At 39.7% G+C, this 20,617-nt stretch overlaps 2 protein-coding genes across 2 annotated transcripts in view; one reads left to right on the top strand and one right to left on the bottom strand.

Moving 5' to 3' along the window:
• NTPCR (nucleoside-triphosphatase, cancer-related) overlaps positions 1-2,947 on the top strand; it is a 34,276-nt gene extending 31,329 nt beyond the window's left edge. The window contains exon 6 of the mRNA XM_042446568.1: positions 1,560-2,947. The gene's annotated coding sequence lies outside the window, so the exon portion shown is untranslated. The remainder of the gene's footprint in view (positions 1-1,559) is intronic.
• Positions 1,586-20,617, bottom strand: part of PCNX2 (pecanex 2) — a 152,839-nt gene continuing 133,807 nt past the window's right edge. Inside the window, 7 exon segments of the mRNA XM_042446562.1 lie at positions 1,586-1,759; positions 1,882-2,342; positions 9,165-9,346; positions 14,252-14,472; positions 14,474-14,527; positions 15,541-15,771; positions 17,901-18,045. Coding sequence (XP_042302496.1) covers positions 1,586-1,759; positions 1,882-2,342; positions 9,165-9,346; positions 14,252-14,472; positions 14,474-14,527; positions 15,541-15,771; positions 17,901-18,045 — 1,468 coding nt within the window.

Raw genomic sequence — 20,617 nt, 5'->3', positions numbered from 1 at the left:
TGAACATGTGTAAATTTCTGTCTGAAAACGTGGAAACCTCCTAAATACTTGAGTATTCAAAAGACTAAATATCCATGCCCCCAATGGCTACCAGTCCATTCTTTAGAATCTAAAGCTGTGTTCTGAATGCCAAGTACATCACTGATTTAAACCCAATAACCTTGTTTAAATTATGTGATAATAATGATCCTAGAACTGTAGGCTGAGAATACATGTAATGAAGAAAACCTAGTTGTCCACTCTGCTATAGCTTCTTTTGACCAAGATTCTCTTGCCTCCTCCACAGCTTCCCAAATTTTGCAAGCATTTGTACTGGGATCAGGGGCTACTGTACAATAAAACTTACTTCATGGCTGCCTTAACTGGATGCTCAACCTCTGTCCATGTGTCCGGCTGCATGCATTTTCGTCTGCTTTTTAGCAATGTGAATTTTCTGCTTTCATACAAACTTTTTTTTTTAATAATAAAAAAATCCTGCCTGTGGATGAACTACAACCATGAATGAAAATGACTTAATGTCATTATGTAATAAAAAGCAGAAAGGGCACACATTGTCTGCATATATTATTTATCCCAAAATAATAGCAAAAGCAGACACTGGTAGTTGTAAAGTCTTTAATTAAAAAATAATTGACATGTCTCCATGAGTGAGAGAGTACCATAGTACTTTACAGTTGTTTTAAGTCTCTTGGTTTCAAAAATAGGCATGAATTTCTGTTAACCAAACAGAAGTGCAAGGTTATGTGTAAAAACAACTTTTTTGAAAAAGCTGCACTGTTTTGCAAATAAAGAGCACCATTGGCATTGTGAAGGCTTTTCATGCATTGGCTATATTTGGTTCATGGCAATGTGTAGCCTGGCACTTTCACATACTATTTCATTATGGCTGCATGCAGTGGCCCACCTTTGAGATTAATATGTTGCAGCACATAATTGCCAGCTGCAGAACACTTCACACAAACAGAAGAATAATGCTTTCCTATTTGACTTTCTTTTTTAAAAGATTTGGCATACTAATCTTAAGAGTATGCAGTTTTCCCTCCTCTTACATATTCATTGCTTCAATTAAAAACAATCCTTTCTGATGCATTATGTATAAAATGCCAGTTATTTAGCATGCAATCATCTATTTGGTTACCACAAGAGACAGATGTCAGTGTGCTTTTTCAGAGCTGTATTCAGATTTTCTGTTGCTTTCAATCTCAGTTCCAAGTATGCTATGTTTTCTCCCTCCCCTTTCCCCTCCCAACAGTGTCTCCCAAATTCTATCCAGATAACATGAATGCTTCTTTGGCAGAAGGAATGTCAAGACAGGTTGCTATTCAAATCCCACGCCAGTTTTCAGGAACCTGAGCTGAAGCTGCATTGCATTTTTGGACAGACCTAAATAGGATATTATATTTCTACACTGCAATATTTTTCACTAAAGGCCTTTTCAATGAAGAATTAAAAAAATAAATCCTCTTTAAGGTGTTTTTTAATATATGTGAAATGACTTTTATACTGGAACTAACTTTCTCAGAGACTAACCTAGTTTTGTTGTGATTTCATTTGTACAGAGCATAATCCCTTGTGCAAGTGGATCTTACTGTTCGTCTGAAAGACTGTGTTGAGATGCAGTGTCTTCCAGTGCCATGTCTTCTTGACTGGCTCGTCTACATTCCACCATGTGACTCATCAGAAAAGCATGTGTCATTCCTAGATCCTTTCGCTGTCTGGATTCGGTAGCATCAGTTGCTTCATAATCCTCAGACATTTGCTTTCAAAAGAGAAGCAGACATCATGCCATCAGTGACTGAAAGGCACACCTTTAGGAAGGTATCTCAAAAGAGGACTTCATCAATCAGATATGCTGTTGTTTTTTTTTAACATTTCTCTTACCTGTGTGGTTTCCTGCACAGTACGGCTTGCTGCTCTAGCAGATGGTCCCACTGCAATGTTAACACTGCTAGAGGACTGTGTATCACTAGTGTTTCCTCCATCAGCAGCTGAGAGCCCAGAAATGACCAAAGCACTTGAAAAACTTCTCTTGCCAAACAAGAGGCTGAGTGTAGAACTGGTGGAAGATGCCAGACTAGAGCGGAGCATAGCACCAGCTCTCTCCTGTATAGTGAGTTGACCCAGGGCAGGGATGGCAGGCGTATGGGAGAACACAGAGGTTGCTGAATTGTGGAAGGAAAGCTGGCTGCCAGAAAGCCCCTGGGCAATTTCATGAGCAGAAGTGGAAGTTTGGATGAAGGGATGGTGACTTTCTAAAATTGGACCAGAATGACTTGAACGAGGAGGTCTTTGATTTAGAGCAGCATGTGTCTGAACAGACTGGCTCCTGAATTTTCTTCTTCCTTTAAAACAGAAAGAGAGAAAATTATTTTGGAAAATTACATCTTCAGTAATCATCTTTAAGTCATGTACCATCTATCCAATTAGTACATAGTGCTAGACAGATGCAAGGATGACTATTTAATAAAAATGTGTTTATCTTGAAATTCCATAGAGCTTCAGGGATTTAGAAAATAATACATGTATTGGTAATCTAGTTGATTTCCAGGTGGCATCATTCAATTACTCATCCCTCCAAGTGCAGGTTTATGGACGCACGCCCTTATTTTCATAACTGATCCACTGATTTCAGTGTGACTCACTTCAAAGTAAATATTCTAGCTTGTAATGGTTTTAATTTTATTGATGGCTTAAATCTATTGTTAACTCTTGTACAAGATGAATTTTTAGCTATGTTTAACTGTTATTAAGAACTTTGTGTCCTGATATAAATAAATATAACAACAACAGCAAAATTGTGTGCTTGAACCCATTGTTTCTGATGAAGAGAAAGTTGCATAAATATAAGTCTTCCTCTAACTTAACTATCCTGTAATTGAACGAATCTAACAGCAATGACCTTTCTTTGGACAAAAGATACTGAAATAAATGGACTCACGTAACTGCATTGGGCTGTGATGTATCTTTAAACTAACAGAATATCTGGTGTAATCTTACTGTCACTTACTTCCTGGCTTGCTCAGTTTTGAAGATATATGTGTGTGTGTATGTGTGTGTGTGTGAGAGAGAGAGAGTGAGAGAGAGAGAAATAGGAACAAAGTGGCAGGAAGGGTTACCAAATGCTATCAGAACGTGTCAATGTGATCTTTATCAAGTCTATATTTATGCAGCTGTGAAAAAAAATGGAAAGTTAAGTACAATTACACTGACCTCACACAAAGGCCTAAAAGTGTGATGAATCTTTATTATTAGCACTGAAAACAGTAGTGAGCTGACCTATTTCAAAACCCCTTGTGTTTTTGTCTTTGTAGTTACTGTCCTTATGACTGCAGAGAAGTCAAGATTTCCCTTTAGAACTCCTCAGTAGTTCTTGCTGAATTGAGAAGAGGATAACTGAACAGCAGGAGCCATTTAGCTGTAGCAGTAAATTCTGGATTTCTATTTTCTTCCATATGACTTGTTCAGACAATAAACAAACAAGCCCTGAATGCACAGAGCATCTGCTTGACCAAACAGCCACTTCTATGTAACAAACACAGCAGGCATCTTACATGTACCATTGGCTGCCTGCCTATGTTGCTTTTAAGCCTTATATCAAAAGCAACAGTTATATATGCTGTGCAGGCTTTTGTTATCCAGGCAATCAAGGTAGCCAGATAATAAAAAAGAACAGAACCCCTGAACTTTTAATAGTTGTGGAGCATACATCCTGGTGTGCCTTACCTATGGAAATTCCCCATCCAGACAACTATTAAATGGGCGGGAGGTCTTTTCCTTTTACATTTTGCTGCTCTTCAGGCAACAGAAAAATTTCAACACCATGATCTTCTAATCATTATTATTGTGGGTTTATTGCCTAGTGGCCATTGTCAAATTCAGTATGCAAAGGGATCTTGTGGCATCTTTGAGACTAACTGAGCGAAAGACATTGTAACTTTTGTAGACTTCACCTACTTTCTCTCTATGAAAGCTTATGCTACAACTTCTTTCACAGCGTAAGCATCAAAGGTGCTACAAGATCCCTTTGCCTACTGAAATTCCAGGCTAACGTGGCTATATCTCTGAAGTCTATTGTCAAAGTCAGTTATTTGTATACCACATTTTCCATGATATGCTTGCATTCTACAGTTTAGAGTCCTAAAATGTGAGAGAATTGGCTCACATGAAACTCACAATAAAAGAGAGGAAGATAAATATTTTAATCACACTGTATTTCAGACAGCCTATCTTCAAGCAACAAAAAGAAGTCTGCCTCAGACCAGAGTCTCATTTCTGAACAAGGAAAGGGCATCTTCACTCCATGGTGATTGCCCTCCTAGGTTGTCTCTAAGCAGTAGAGCACTACATGAGGAAATATGGAGACATATGTCTCCCTGTAGATGAATACTTATTAATTCTCATTCACAAAAATATACTTCTAGTATATTTGCGGTTGTTTTCTAATGCAAATGAGAATTCCAAAGTACTGAAAACTGGTATGGGTCAAAGTTAAGATATTATAGCTAGAATTCCCTTAGTGTCCCCCACACACATACATTCCCTTATGAATGAGAGTATAGTTTTGAGGGTAGTTTCACAATGGTCATATTCAGTTCACAGCTATGCAAGCAGATTTCCAAAAGCACAACAACTGGGCATGCCTTTGCACATTCTCAGCCAGCGCATAACTATTTGTCAACACCTTCAATTCACTACTTGATTCACTGGGACTGTGGCGACTGCTTGAATAATTCAAATGGTAGCTTCATTACCATTTGATTGCTACTGTGCATTCCCCATTGCACAAGTGGGACAATAGTCAATATGCAATTGTTTGTACCATGCTGGCAATATCAGTGGTATAGCACAATCACCACCAGACTCAGTGGGTGTAAATATACACTACACAACTGTGATGTAGGATCTTATGTTACGGGTAAACCTAATTATTAGCAAAACTAAAGAGGAGATAAGTGAAGAACAGGTTATAGATGATATTGAAGATGATAAATGAATAGAATTTAGAATCATCTCTTTGTTGGAAATTGTGCTTTCTTTTCTTATTTTTTCAGCCTTGTATGTGGGAGATAAGCAGTTATCTTTATAGTTTAAATCATATAATGAATAACGCAGACTAACTTTAGATAACATGTCTGTAAGGGAGTGGTATACTTAATAAAACAAAGGTGGAGGAAGTTATTATATGTTTGTAGGATGTTCATAGTTAGGAAGATAGCTAGGACGATATGATTGAATCTGTAGGTATACGGAAGTTAAATTGATTATTTTTCTTCTTTTTCTTTTAGTAATGTTCAAAGGAGGAGGAAGAAGATAGAATTGTTGTTAGAAAGCTAAACTATGTGGTAGAAGGTTAGAGTAAGTGATGGAAGGTTAAGGATGAGGAAGATGGTTTGAGTGTTGGAATGAAGGTTAGAGAAGAGAAGGTTAAGGTAAACGTTAGTAAGGAGAAAAGAGGGTTCTTAAATGTTCGAAGAGGGGAGAGGGAGGAGGATAAGAGAAACTAAGTAGGGGAAGGAAGAATGAGGAAAGGAGTTGTTGGAGTTAGAGAAGATCAGAGAAGAGTAATAGACAGAAACAAAGGCAGAAGCTTTGAAGGTTGGAAGATTCTTTGGGGAAAGTTTGAACGTTATATGTCTGATTTGTTACTTTGTATGGATGTATGTATGAATATATGTTATTTTGTATGTATGCTTAATATGTATGTTTTTAATTTAATAAATGTTTATTTAAAAAAAAAGAACTGTGATGTAGGATCTCAGTCAATTAACACTTCTCATACTTCAACAAGAATTCCAGTCTTCCTCAATGAGGCCAATGTATTGATAACCAGAGCAGAGCACTTCTGCTTTGCAGTATTACACTTTGCTGGAAAAAAGTTTGTGTGATGACTTTTTGTCCCAATATGTTACATTGTCTGGGACAAAAGAACTACCCTATGGAAAAACCCAATAGATCTGTTGGAATGGTTTTTTAACCCATCCATTTCTTCTTAATAATAAGAAAGAAAAGTATTACCTGCACATCTCACATTTCAGATGGCTGAAATTTGGGGAAACTGGTTACAACTATTCAGGTGACAATATCAAAGAAGGACTATATTGTAAGTCTAGTTCTGCATAAATTGTTCAATAAAACATGACTCCAATGGACTAAAATGACCCATCCTGCTTCATGGGGATTAAAAAATGTAACAAAAACACAGCAAAGAAAGAACAGTAAGAGCAACTCCCTAGAGAAGACTACCAAGTCTGAGCTAAGACCAATGGTAGCGAACACACAATCTCTCCTTAACAAATTTTAAAGATTATTATTATTATTTTATTATTTTGTTATGGATTGTATGGACTTTCCTACTCACGCTTCAGCAAATTCATTACCTTATTGAAGATGCTATGGATTTTTGTTTTTATTTGGGGGGGGCAGTGACACAAGAACACGCAGCCCTTCTGATCTAACTTCATAAGCCTCCATCTGACAGCAGTGGGCAATTATGGAGAGCTTGTGAGCTAACACATATACAATTACCACAAATCACCCAAATGCCACAAAATGGTCACAGTATGTGAAGCTGGGTCACTTCCACTCATCTTTTTGAGAAGAACTGAGTTGACAATGGAAATATCTGGGCTTCTGAGGGGTTGCTGGAGGTAGAGGTGTTTTTTGTGCATTTGGGGGGATTTCTGCATAGCTTAAGGTGGGAATGACTCAAAAATATATTGATGGCAGTTGGGTTTGTAGGACTGTCAGGAGGCCTTTGGGGCCACCTGTATCCTACATGTCACAGTCTCCTCTGCTGTGGTTTAGATAGTGGCTTACATTGATAGAGAGTTCACTTGTGCAGTTGGATCAGCTTGCAAGGCCACCATGAGGACACAGGTTACATAACTTTGCTTTCTGCTAGAATATTTGTAACTTAAAGCACTGGACTTCAGAAGAGAATTTAGATGCTTAATTGTAGTGAAAATCATTCCTTCTTTCTGAAGGAAATTGATTTTTTTATCTACGGGGGGTCCTGGAACCAAACCTTAGCAGATACACCCTGTACATTGTAAAATCTTACAGAAACATCTCACTTTGTGGTTTTTGATACTGCCACTGTCATCATTCTTTGCTATGAGATGAAATCACTTCTTGGTTCAACTATCCTTTAACATAGAGGTAGAAATCTGTGGTTCTCTGAGTGTTGAAGAACTATTTCACTTATCATCCAGATGGCTGGCTGAAACCAATAGGGATTAGAATCAAACAATATCTGGAGTGCTGCAGTTTCCTCAGCTCATTTTTAATGAGTGCATGGGAATGCACGCACAGATATGTGTGAGAAAGAGACTGTGTCATTTTGCCTACATATGTATATATACGTGAGATGTTATATAAAGACAAGCTGAAAATGTGGTGATTTACTTTTGTTTCTGGGTGAATCTGCTGATTATTTTAAATCTAACACAGCAATGAAGAAAGATGCCGGTACATTGACATTCACAGTCAAGTGTGGCCAAACATCTGCTCACAATTTGAACTGCTTAGCTGACCATATATCCCATGTTCGCCTCTAAATCAGTGATTACAATGATATACAGTAGACCACCCATATTTGCACATAAATAATTCAAATCCCTGCAAACACTTAGGAAATGAAAACTCTTCTGTGAACTGTCATAAATATAGGGATCTCCTCCACTCCTTCCTCCAGAATTTACTCAGAGGCCATAAACACTTCTCACTGAATTTTGCAGATGGAAAGACACTGCCCAATAAAACTAAATGTTACATTAAGGAATATTTAAAGCCACTTGGGCATCTCATTATCATTGCAGTACAATTAATCCTTATACTACCAGATGACACAGTTCAGTACCCCAGCGTCATATTTGGTTTCAAAGTTACACAGAACAAGACCCAAGGAAGGCATTTATAACAAGGTCAGCTCAGGAATTCTAAACAATGTCTTTGTGTTTCAACCACCCAACATTGGCAAGTTTTAACAGGTTAAAAAAAAAAAGCTTGGACATAAATTGTTGCATTTTGCTATTATGATACTCTTTTATCCAATACAATTTTTAAGTATTGGGACAAAAAAAAATCCCAAACTATTTTTTAGTTGAAACATGATGCAGAGAAGTTGGTGTGAGTGCTTGGATAAGGAACAACCCCAGCATCCTTGTTCAAAGGTGGGAAGGCAGCAAGCACCAAGTGGGAATACTGATGTAATGAGATTGGGATAGAAGGATCTGATGCAGACGTCCATAGACAATTTGCCGTAGGGTCAAAGAAGGAAGCAGAGAGGCAAGCAGAAAGACAGCCCTTTGACCTGTCACTCGTGGAAAGAATTCTTTACCAACAAATAAAGGCAAAGCATGTCTTCAGGGCATGTAATGAGAGAAACTTCCCCCAATATCAATGTGTGGAAGCCCTCTGACATCACTGAATTGAAGGCATACATTGACCTACTCCCAATGTAAGTTTCTCATGAACAACAAGATGCCTAGGAGGAATGGTGACATCCAATTTCAGGATTCTGCTACTTCATTATGTATGTATTTATTTACTTCTATGCCACCTTTCTCCCAAAGTGGGACCTAGGATGGCTCCCAGAAAGAGTAATTAAAGTATCAGGATAGTATTTTTTTTAAACAAATTGAAATCATCATATAAAATATAAAATTATTTAAAATACATACGAAGTTTTAAAATAAAGATAAAATATCCCAATACAAAAGCTTCCCTGCTTGTTAATTAAAAGCCTGCTTAAACTAAATGGTCTTTGTGGGCTGGTAAAAGGAAAGCAGGCAGGGGAGTTCTAGAGGATGGGTACAATGACTGAGAAAGTCCTCTCTTGTCCGGACCGAGTCAACCTCTGGTAGTGGCAGGACCATGAGATCTTGTAGATCTTAAAACTCTGGTAGGTTCATATAGGGAGATACGGTCTTTCAGACAATCTGGACCTAAGTCATATAGGGCTTTATAGGTCATGAACTCAGCTGTGAAACTCTGTATTCCATGTTGTGCACATTACCAGTCGTTGTTGGGCTTTGTGCTGCTTTGGATTTTACCATTCAATTCTTGTATTTCATTGTTTTTAACTTCTATTGTAAGCTGCTCAGAGAACCTCCATTAGCATACAAATACTGTGAATAAATAAGATGTCATAATAGTGTTAATACCTGGGAATGGAGCAACTTGTAAAGAAGGCTGTAGCTGGGGGGTGCTGTTTCTTGTGTGCTGGGAGCTGCTGCTCTGACTTGAATTATTAGCTGGATTGCAGCTGGAAGAAGACCCATTTCTGCTTGCTCCTTCCTCAGGGTTTCCTCCACTGTTGTGGTTTGGATGACAGTCTTTCCGCATCCTGTTTAAGAAATAAACAAACAAAACAGGCCCCCAACATGGTCAGGCACACCCTCAGCACAAAAGGATGGCTTTGCTCTTATGACTGCTTTGCATTTCTTTGACAGATGAATGCTAAAAATAGTTGAGGGAGGGAGATGTTAAATGATACCACATTTTTGACAGCTGGCACATGTGGCTCAGCAAAGCACAAGAATGTTCAGGAAAGAAACAGCAAAATGGCTGTTCATGTTGTACGTAAAAAAAATCACTATCATTTTTAAAACACCATCACATATTTGGCATTATGCTGTATATTTAATGATATTTCTACACCATGCAGATTTCCCCCTTGATTGATTGATTGATTGTATTTTTCTTTGTCCTTTCTTTTAAAAAGTTCAGCAGAAGGTCTTCCCCATCACCATTTTATCCTATCAACATCACTGTAGGGTAAATTTGACCAACAGAAGAAAACTGGCCTAACATCAACCGATGAGTTACGTGGCTGAGTGGGGACCCAAGCCCTCAGTTTAGTCTTAACACTCTAATCATACATCTTTCATGGCTCATACTATGGGGAAGGATCTCACACTATGATTTAGCTGGTTGAAGTTTTCCGTCACTGGAATCAGGAGAAGTGAGTTCCTTTTTCTCCATGCACATCCCACATGTTTTCAGAATTTGCCTCAAAGGAGAAGGAAAACCTCTGGAGATTTTTTGGGTAGTGCAAAGGGCTGGAGGGTCAGGGGAAAGAGACCAAAGTCTTACTGCACTAGAAGATTCTGCTAGAATTTGTTGGATTTAAGTCCACACTTTGGATTATTTGTTTTATCTGTAAGAATTCAAAATTGCACCTCATATCAATCCAAAGTGTTGTACGATTAAAATATTGAAATTTCATGCGGTTATAATTAAATGTATGTGAAAACATCCAGAAGATAGATCAAAACTGACTCATAGCAGCATTGGGAAAGGGCAGTGGCAAATGGAAAGTCTAACCCCTGAGATGATTTCCTCATTAACATCACTCTCAAAGTGGCTGTAACTCCATGAGGGGAAAAACAGGTTTTAAATTATAGGAAAAGTGATGACAGATCTCCCACTTCACAACTATTTTTGTCCTCTGTCTACAGGGCATCTCCCAGTGGTGCCAGTGTGCTGAATCTTGGAACTGAAGTCTGGTGAGATTACAACATGTGGCTTTAAACAGCGATTACACATGGAAAAAAAGCAGCTTTGGTGATACTTATCACATACTGCCACCGCTGACCCATAGTTGCTGTGTCCCTTTTTATTGACAGAGCAAATATGCCAATGAGCTCACAATGCTAGACTCCAGATGCAAAATGCCACTGCTGGGGCAGTTGCGATACTGGGAATCACGTGGTCTCAGTTTCTCCTCCTCTCCCCTTGACCCCACTCCCCCTCGCTATTCCCAAGCAGGCTAATTACCTGTAATTTTTTTTACAATTTTCTATTGTGGTTTTTAACTTCAGTTGCAGTAGCAGAACTCTAGAATTATGTGGAAAAGCTAAAATAAAAATAAAAGAAAGGCATGCTGGGTAAGCCATACGGCAGGGAGGCAGGGTTAAGGAGTCAGAAAGAGAGCATGATGACAGTGGTGGTGACAGCACCAGTCATGATTGCAAAAACGTGCAATAATGGCTGCTCCAATTTTTTTTAAAAATGACACAATTTCTGTGAGAACAGGGTTAGTTGGCAATTTCCTAGCCTCCCCAACCCAACCAATGATAACCTAGAGAAGAGCATGTGATGAGGCAGAGACAAACACACTCAGCATCAATGCCTGGGCCTACTCTGTTACCATGCAATGCTTTCTTACTGCCACTTCTACTACTACTACCCCTATTACTACCCTTCCTCTTCCTCCTCCTCTTCCCTTTAAAAGAAAACATTTTAGAAGCAGGGCAGCTAGCTGGGCATGTGGATGGTTAGAGATGGTTTCTGAAGATGACCAAAATCCTCTATGGCACTTACGAATGCATAACCTGTAATTATGGACTCATGACAGTTATGTATTCACATTCCTTTTGTAGTCCCTGATTTAGGGAGTATGTAAGGACCATGAGGGATGTGGTGGCTCAGTGGTTAAGACACCAACTCTGGTGACTGCAAGGTCAGCAGGTCGGCAGTTTGTAACCCTAGCTCCTTGTGACGGAGTGAGCTCCCATCACTAGTCCCATCTTCTACCAACCTAGCAGTTCAAAAGCATGTAAAAGTGCAAGAAGATAAGTAGGTATCACTTCAGTGGGAAGGTAACAGCATTCTGTGCAGTCATGCTAGCCACATGACCACAGAAGTAATCTTCGACAACTCTGGCTCCTGCAGTTTAGTAACAGAGATGAACACCACCCCCCCAGAGTCAGGCACAATTAGACAATCTTGTCAAAAGGAAAACCTTTACTTTTATTTTAAGGACCATAAAAGTCCACTAATCTCCACTTACCATGAAGTAGCTGCTGCGACTGATGGGAGTCTGTTCCCCTGTTGCTCAGGAAGTAGCTGACTGTCCTTCCCACCCACCCCTGACATGAGCGATCTCCAGTGCAAAGAGGAATTGTGAAAAGGTCCTATTTCTGCCTGTTGCACCTGAGATTGTTCAAGCAAAATGATGGAAACAGCAGTCAACTGCTTTCTGGTTAAGAGGGAACAGACCACAATTGATAGTAGTGGCTGCTTCCTGGTAAATGGAGGAGTTGGGCCAGGAGTCACTGTACAGCACTATAACTACAGTGCTTATATATCCATAAATCCCGTACAGGATTCTGGTTTTCAATTTATCATCATCATCATCATCATCATCATCATCATCATCATCATCATTGCAATTGTATTCTCCATTTCTTCAGAACAGACCACAAAGGCCATCTAGTCCAATTACCTGCCATGCAGGAACTCTCAGTCAAAGCACCCCCAACATATGGCCATCCAGCCTCTGTTTAAAAACCTAAAATGTTTATTCAAAGTAAATATGTTTAGCATCAGGGTGGCAGAACCAAACTCTATTTTTATTCCTGTAGTTATTAATAATGATACTATACTTTAAATGAACTTAAAAATGCACAAGCACACATGTTCCACATTCTCAAAAACTGCTGCCAAACAGTTTTTGAGGGTGCTATTACTCTAACAGGAATGTAGAAGTAGCTCTAGAACATGGAAAAATGGTGGGTGTTGCAAGGCAGATGAAAAATGTTTGTAATATGCTTCATAACTGAAACAATACACATGGTTATCTCAAAAGGCACAAGGCCAATAAATCCAATGTTTAAAATAATCCAACTGCAGCACTAGTTCTTTGCTTGGCTGAATGGTGTCACAGTTCTTTGACATGTCCAACTATTTTAACCTAATGTGGAATCTGTAATGAAGTATCTTTGGGTAGTGGCCAAGCAGGGGGAAAAAACAGCAATATGCTGCAAAGCCATGGTGACTAAACTGTCTAGGCATTCTGCTTGTCATTATCAATACCTCCTCTGTCCCATTATATATATGCATACACACACACACACACGCATGCACACATATTAATACAAATACTACACAAACTTTGAATATATAAAAGCAAGTAAAAAAAACATAAACAGGACATAACATATATACACAACAACCACAAACATATCAACAAACAATAAAGCTATATCTTCCTTTCTCACCAGTGAATAGTTTTGCTACTCATATACATTATGTCCTTCAAAAACCGTTTGTAAAATATTCTTTACCACTTAAAAACCAACTGTATCATTTCATTCCCTATGTTCTATTTTCAGTGGGAATTAAGAAATTCATTCTAAACAGAATAGATCAGGGGTTCCCAACCTGTGCTTTGAGGAGCCCTTAGGGCTCTGCATGCACTTCCCAGGTGCTCTGCGGCCACTCCAGGAAAATGAAAGAAATAAAAATAGAGTGAAATTAAAGAATAAGAATGTATTCTTATATACACTCCTAAACACCATTAACTTGTAAGAGGTAGGCCTCTTAGGGGCTCCACAATAGAAATAAGGACTTCATGAGTCAAAAAGATTGGGAACCCCTGGAATAGATTATAGAAATTATGCAGATTGGATCACTTGATTAAATGGCTTGCATTATATTTACCATGGGCAATTGTTATCTAGCACCAAGAACTAGCAGATTCTACGGCATGGCACTCTTGCAACTGACAGGTACTATCTGAATTACAAAGTAGTATGACACATAGAAAGGAGAGAATAAAGACTCACTGAATACTACTGGGGAGTCAGTTGGAGAAGATATGAAACTGTGAAGAATGAAACCATTATGAGGCAGGGAGGCCTACAAGGAAGTTTGAATCTGAACATGAGAAACAAAAAGCAGGAAAGGATACCTCTGAAGACCAGCAACAACTTGCTTCCCAACAGAACAAGAGAATTTTACACATATAGTTAAAACCCAGGAGGAAATAGCCTAGCAAGTCAATCAGCACATTCTCTCCTGAACTAGTTTAGGTGCATACAACCTCTGCACATGGGTGATGAAGTTAGAGAGAAGAGTGCTCATCACACAAAAACCTCTTTAGGGACACCCACTACATATTTAGAAAGACCTCAGAGAACACGTCCCCTTTAGAACAGGAGGTAGACAACTTTTTTTTTTAATGCCAAGGGCCACATTCCATCAGAGTGTGGATTACCAGCATGGTTGGGTATGTGGTCCAGAGTAAGTCTTTTCTCCCTCTCTATCCTACTAGGCTGCTGAGGAAGAATCAAATAGCTTTTGTGGAAGCCCGAAGTGATCAATTCCAGAGGTCTTTTGAAATGGGTGAAAGGCTGCAGAGGATTAGATTGAGCACTGCACCCTGCTTTGAAGTTTCAGATTAGATGCCACTGAACTATTCTCCTCTGAATAGTTCATTATAGTGCAATGGACACTTTTTGCTTACCTAAGCCACTTAGTTCTGAACCATGTCTTGATGTTGTCCAAGCTTATTGGTCCACCCCAAATATTCTTTAGCTGCTTGTGGGTGCCTATGTATGAAGTGGTCAGAGGAGAAACATACATTGGATATCCCAGAGGCTGGTCACATGAGGAGTTAATCAAGTTTCTCAAAACCTGTTTATTGTTCTGGATGCTGCCACGCTCTGGATTGCGATTGCGTAAAAAAAATCAGTTCCTGTTGCTGTCCAGCCCAGAGCCCTCTGACACATTCCTTGTTAACCTAAAAGCAAACCAAAGAACAGCTCATTTGAAAACATTCCCCATGAGAAAACATACTCAGTTTGCAATCAATCTAGTGCATGTTCTGCAGAATTCTTTACTGCACACAACACGACAAATTCAGAAACAGTAAAAAGAAGACAGCCATTAGAACATCAGGTAAGAACCTATTGGAGATAGCAACCTCTAAGTATGTTGCTACTTCGCAAAGAACATTTTCAACAGCTCCGCGAATCTGGAACAGTCTCCCTGAGGAGATCCGCTTGGCAGCCTCGTTAGAAACATTTAGAAAAGCAGTTAAAACCGAGCTTTTTAGCCGAGCATACCCCACCTGATATGTATACCCTCCTGATAGGAATGATATGCCCGTCTGTGTATGATCCCTGCCTTACTTGTTGATGCTATTGTTATTGTCTGATGTTGGATATTTTATTGTTTTTAGCTGTTTTTAATTGAATTTTGAGGTAAACATTTTGTGCTTTTACTTATTCTGTAACCCCGCTTCGATCCACTGGGAGAGGCTGGGAAACATAAATAAATTTTATTATTATTATTATTATTATTATTATTATTATTATTATTATTATTATTATTATTAGAGTTCAGAGTCCTAATTAAAGCTTGTACTGCAATGGCTTTCACCCAAAAGCTAAGGCGAAATTTAAAGTATGGAACTGGGTATATAGAAATGCCTGATATGCACTCAAGGACTGTGTGTACACTCCAATAAGACATGTTTAACAGTGAACACAGCATGCTCAGTTAATCAAGTGTAAGTGTATTGTGTCATGCCATACAATTTGGTCACTAAGTGACACTAAGCCATCTGGATGAAGCTGGAATTCATTACTTTTTCTCTTTTTGTCTGAGGGTGACAATAAAGTTCTTGTCTTCCTTCTTGACTAGTCTTTCCTCCAAGTGTTTTATGCCAGGTGGCATAATCAAACATTTAAAAAAATAAAAAAATAAAGCAATGTCTCAGTAAAACAATGAGAAATTAGGCTGCTGTGGTACCTTTATCACTTTGAAGCTCAAGTAACTTTTGTGGAGCATGATTATTTTGTATTCATCTGTCCCTTCTTCCACTACATGCCTCAAAGTAAGCAGCTCCTCCTTGTTTGACAGAACAGCACTGCGCCAGGCAGGGTCTCCCTCATGGCAAATCACAACTTTTTCCTCAAATGACTGAATTGCCTCATAAAGAATTGCAGGGTCCTCATATTCATCTGGACAGGTAAACTGGTCCTGGTATTAAATGAAAGGCATTGCTATGATCAGAAAGTTCTGTGAAGAGATGAAGGATGTCAGCAGCAGGATATGCAGTCTTGTTCCCCCACAGGCTTGTGAGAAAACTTTATATACTTAAGTTGGTACATGCTTCATTTGAGATTATTGTGATCAGGGCAAACACAGACAATTGGAGGCAGATACAGACAGCTGGAGCCCCTTTGAAGGCTGCATGTATTTCTAAAAAAGACCAATACCTCTAAAACAAAATAAAACAAAACAAAATCCAAAGGTGGTCAAAAGTCTACTTCTGCTTTTGAAAAACTGGTATTCGCTGATGTTGAAGTGAGTGTGTGCATGCATGTGTTAACATGCTTAACCTATTTAAAAGTTCAAGTATACTCCTGGAGACTCCCACAATAGCCAACAGACCATTGTTCCACACCAGTCATCCAAAAACTCATTAGGGGCAATGTGCTCTAAAAACAGCCTTTATGGCTACACATAGCCCCAGGACTGGATTTTGTCCATTCCTGGATTAGAGGAGCAAGAATTCAAAGTAGCTATCACCTTCACCAACTAGAAAAGCAAATCTAAATCACATTTCAGTCAAAAGCAAATTTCTTGTGGATTTAAAGGAAATTGAAAGACTTTTCCTTAAAATTATTGGAAGGAAATTTGATTAGTTTATGAGATGAATGCTTCTCTGAATCAGTGGCCAGTATCTAATGTTGTCATTCCACGAGTTTCCAACTGTACACAAAGGAAGAATGAACACTTTCCAGTTCTGCTACTTGTTGCGCACTCAGTTATATGACCTGCTCTGCAACTGTTTGTTCTACTGTTTGCACATCAAGTCCCACAACTGATAGCACTGTACCGCACGCACCCCCACACCATTGGGAGGCAGCGAGGGACTGTTGCTGCTGCTGCTGCCCTGCCTTCGCTGCAGCTGTGGCGTTCTCCCAGGGAGGAGGCCGGTGGGAGCGGCCTCCATAAAGCCGGCTCGCCAGCGCCCAGGGAGACGCCGCACGCACCCCCACACCATCGGGAGGCAGCGAGGGACTGTTGCTGTTGGGCGAAGGATTGTCGTTGCTGGATGCATGTTCGCGTAGTGTTTGGGGAGACTGATTTTGTGCACTGTATTATGGTATTCTAAGCTGTTTTTATTGTGTTATTTGACTGTATGTTGGATTTTTGAATTGTATTTTTTGTAATAATATGGAGGTTTGTTTGGGTACTTTTGTATTATGTAATTGCTGTACACCGCCGTGATCGTAGGAATAGCGGTATATAAATGAAATAAATAATAAAAAAAATAAAACCATGAACCAACCAAAATCTACTAGTATACCATTTTCTTCTGATAACATTATACAGTACTGGATCTAAGTCACAGAGTTAGACTGTGAGAAACAACTAGACAAAATCTTAGTGCAGCAAATACTGTAAAACCACATACTTAGACGCTTAAAAGCATTCAGCCCAGCAAAGGGCTCTATTCCTTTCATCTGGATTCTGCTTAACAATGCTAACATCACAGACTCTGAAAACAAATATGCATTTATTGTATTCTCCTATGTCTGTAGGCCTTACTGCAGTTCTAGTGCACACAGAACCTGCATCGAGGTTTCCTGTGGAAAAATGCTGTGATAATGTCAATGTCACCAGTTTGTTGCTTTGAAACTGTTTCACCAACAGTCAACTAACTGGAAATAACTAGAGTGTGTCAGTGGAGCAAGACACAATGAAAGCTCATGATGAGAAATGATAGTGTTCAGAGAATTGTCTGAAAAGAACTGGCATCAGCAATGGTCTTCTACAAGGCTGATAGATTAATTTAATGGTTGAGTAAGTAAGCAATGATTTTAAACATAGCTAAAATGCTGAAGTCATTAAAAATATAGCTGTTAGGAAATTCAGGATTTAGCCCTTGGCAGATTCATGATTTCAGTTCTACAGGTAAAAATGAAAAAAGATAATCACAACTGCACATTTGCTTTTAATTTGTTCAATTTGGGAGAAATCTTGTTGTCATTTTTACACTTACCATATTGTTGGCACTATTAAAATTATCTTTAGAAATATAAACAGCATTAGTTTATAAAAAGCATACTGCTAAAAGCATGTTGTGGGGAAAAACTTGCCTGATGCAGTTTCAGTGACATTCTGATTGCAGGAGCAACAACTTTGTGCAACAGATCCATGTCTGCAAACACCCATTCATCTCTTGATGTGATTCGAAAATCTCCTTTGAACAAGGCATGAAGTCCATGGAGGAAGGAATCCAAACTATAGAATAATATCGATTATTTGCAGACAAAATTCCATTAGTCAAACCCCCACCCATCACCATTTGTAGTGGCCTCTGATATGTGCTATAAATATGAACACAACAAATAGAAAAGGGGTAGTTTGTTAGTCAGTGCTCTTCTTCGAGACAATAAATGGAAAAGCTCAAGTATTATGAATACAGGAGGTGTCTTTGAGTGTTGAAAGGAAGGATATCAGTATGCAGAAAGAAAGCCAAATCCATACAACTAACTTTCCTTATGCCTAGTGTTGGTGACAACCACATGTGTTATGGTTTGCACTCTGTGTGACAAATAGCACATCCATTCGCATTACCAGAACTGCATTGCACTCTTGGTTAATTCTGTATAATGTGCTCCTACACTGAACTGCACTGCACTTGTGAATAGTGCTAGCAATTACAGATCAATTACAGAGTCATATACAATTTCCCTATTCCTGTGAAAATCTATACAACTTGGGATCACCCCATATGGAAGTGGTTCCCTTTGTGTAAGGATGCTTGTGAAAGGAAAGGGGCCTCATATTTATATCTCTGTATGTATCTGAATATGGAAATAATTTTGTTTTGAGTAATGAGGTTACCCTTAATGGTGGTTAACAATGGCGGGATACAGACGGGCAGGGGAAGACGTCTTGGAGGTGTATTCTGCTGAATACGGAGCCTCCAGACCGCCCGCCCCAGGGGCGTGGCTAAGGTGTAAGGGGCTTCCACATGGGGGGCAGTGAAGACGCCTCACCTGGGGCCGTTTCTGACCCGCAGTTTCCATACCGCTGCCTCGGAGGACGCCGCAAAGAGAGAGGCAGCTTCCTCACGGGCGGCCAAAAACGAGGCTTTTTTTTTTCTTTTGCCGGCTGGTGGATGCGCAGCTGCGCAGCTGCAGCACTCAGCACCGGCGGCAGAAAGCATATGTGCACATTTAAAGCACCCAAGCCCCTTTAAACGTTTTCCCCCGCCCTGGTCTCCTGCCAGCTGGTGATCAGCTGGTGTTGGCATCCTTGTCCGCTTGCACATTGCCAATGTCACCAGCATCATGGATGCCTCCTCTCCTTTGGTCCCCGCGCTCTTGCTGAATCTGCAATGCACAGCCACAGCTGTCGCCACTGCCACCGCTGTCCCCCTGCCATCCCCCATCACCTCCCTTGTACATATGTAAATATTTAAAGTTTTAGCGTTTTTTTATTGTTAGGTGAAAATGGCGCAGGAATGTGTGTAGGGGTGCACTTTAAATTCCAAACTTTCCACAATTCTAGCAGCGCATGCGTAGATGCAGCTCTAGGGTTAGGGTTAGGGTTAGGGTTACGAGTCTTAAAATGTGCTGCAGCTGTGCTGCAGCTTCCACACCTGCATGGCAGCTGACGCTGCAATTAAAGCCTGACTTCAAACTGCGCATGTTCCAGGACCCCAACTCATTATGCGACGCAGCAGACACGGAGCTTTTAAATGGGCAACTTAAATTAGCGGCGTAGCAATTCTGGCGTACCAGTGCAGCAGCTTACAGACGGAGATGCGCAGCTGCGCAGTATACAGAAAAGAAGCAGGGAAAAGCAGTACCTTTTTAATGTCACTTCTTCCTGATTGGGGCGTGCGGGCGGCGTGTTCATGGCGGCATTCAGGTAAGGGCCATCTGAAGGCTATACCTTCATGATGTCATGAACACACCACTTTTTGCCCGTCTGTATCCTGCCAATATTACTTTTCCCATAATGGAAATGTTAATGCAGTATATTCCTTTTTTTTCTGGCATAAAGAGTAATGTTTACTCCCTATGCAGCAAATGTTATTATGGATAAGATGCAGCAGCCCCCCAACCTTTTATTTCTTCAACCTAAAAAGCAAGCCATGTGGGACACGTGGGGTTGCTTTGCAATATTAAAAACACATCAAAAAGGAATCTTTGGATGGAAGCTGCATAGGTTTTCCTTCATCCTCAATCCTTGCTTCTGGTGGAATTTCTAGAAATCTATAGAGACAGCTCTTTAGTGAGCACTACAAAACTGATCAGTCCTTTGCTCTGTGTGAAATCAGTTGTAGAACTCCTTTCAGGTCACTTATTTATTATTTCACTCTGGGCTCCTTTCACCTATCTTTTAAACTCTTCTTTCACCCTCTTCTAAACATTTCCTTGGGTTTCACTATAGGAACTGTGGCTATAAACATTGATTAGCCCATGCATTTTGATACAGAGTTCATGCTGCCTGGCTGAGTCTCAGACAGTTCCCTGAATGAAACAAGTAAGGCATATGTTAAACAAGGAACAGTGTTTTGGTTTAGTTTTTAATTAAAAGGCTTCTTTATGACAACAAATATCAAGCCAGCTCACTATTTTTTCTCTGTGGCTCTTTGCATCAGTTTCTTGAAATCCTAATTTCCTCGCCTCCAGCTCCCACTTCTGACTTCAACCACAACTATTAAAGTACCACCCAGTTTTCCCAGGACTGTGACATCTTACTACAAAGAGTGGGCAGGCTCTCCATCTCTGCTGTATCTCCTAGGCATTTTCACATTCACTGCCTAATTCCTGCTCTTGGTCATTTCCTATTTATTTAG

The sequence above is a fragment of the Sceloporus undulatus genome, chromosome 1, assembly GCF_019175285.1.
Source record: "Sceloporus undulatus isolate JIND9_A2432 ecotype Alabama chromosome 1, SceUnd_v1.1, whole genome shotgun sequence".
NCBI lineage: Eukaryota > Metazoa > Chordata > Lepidosauria > Squamata > Phrynosomatidae > Sceloporus > Sceloporus undulatus.
This window is presented reverse-complemented; position numbering and strand designations above follow the sequence as displayed.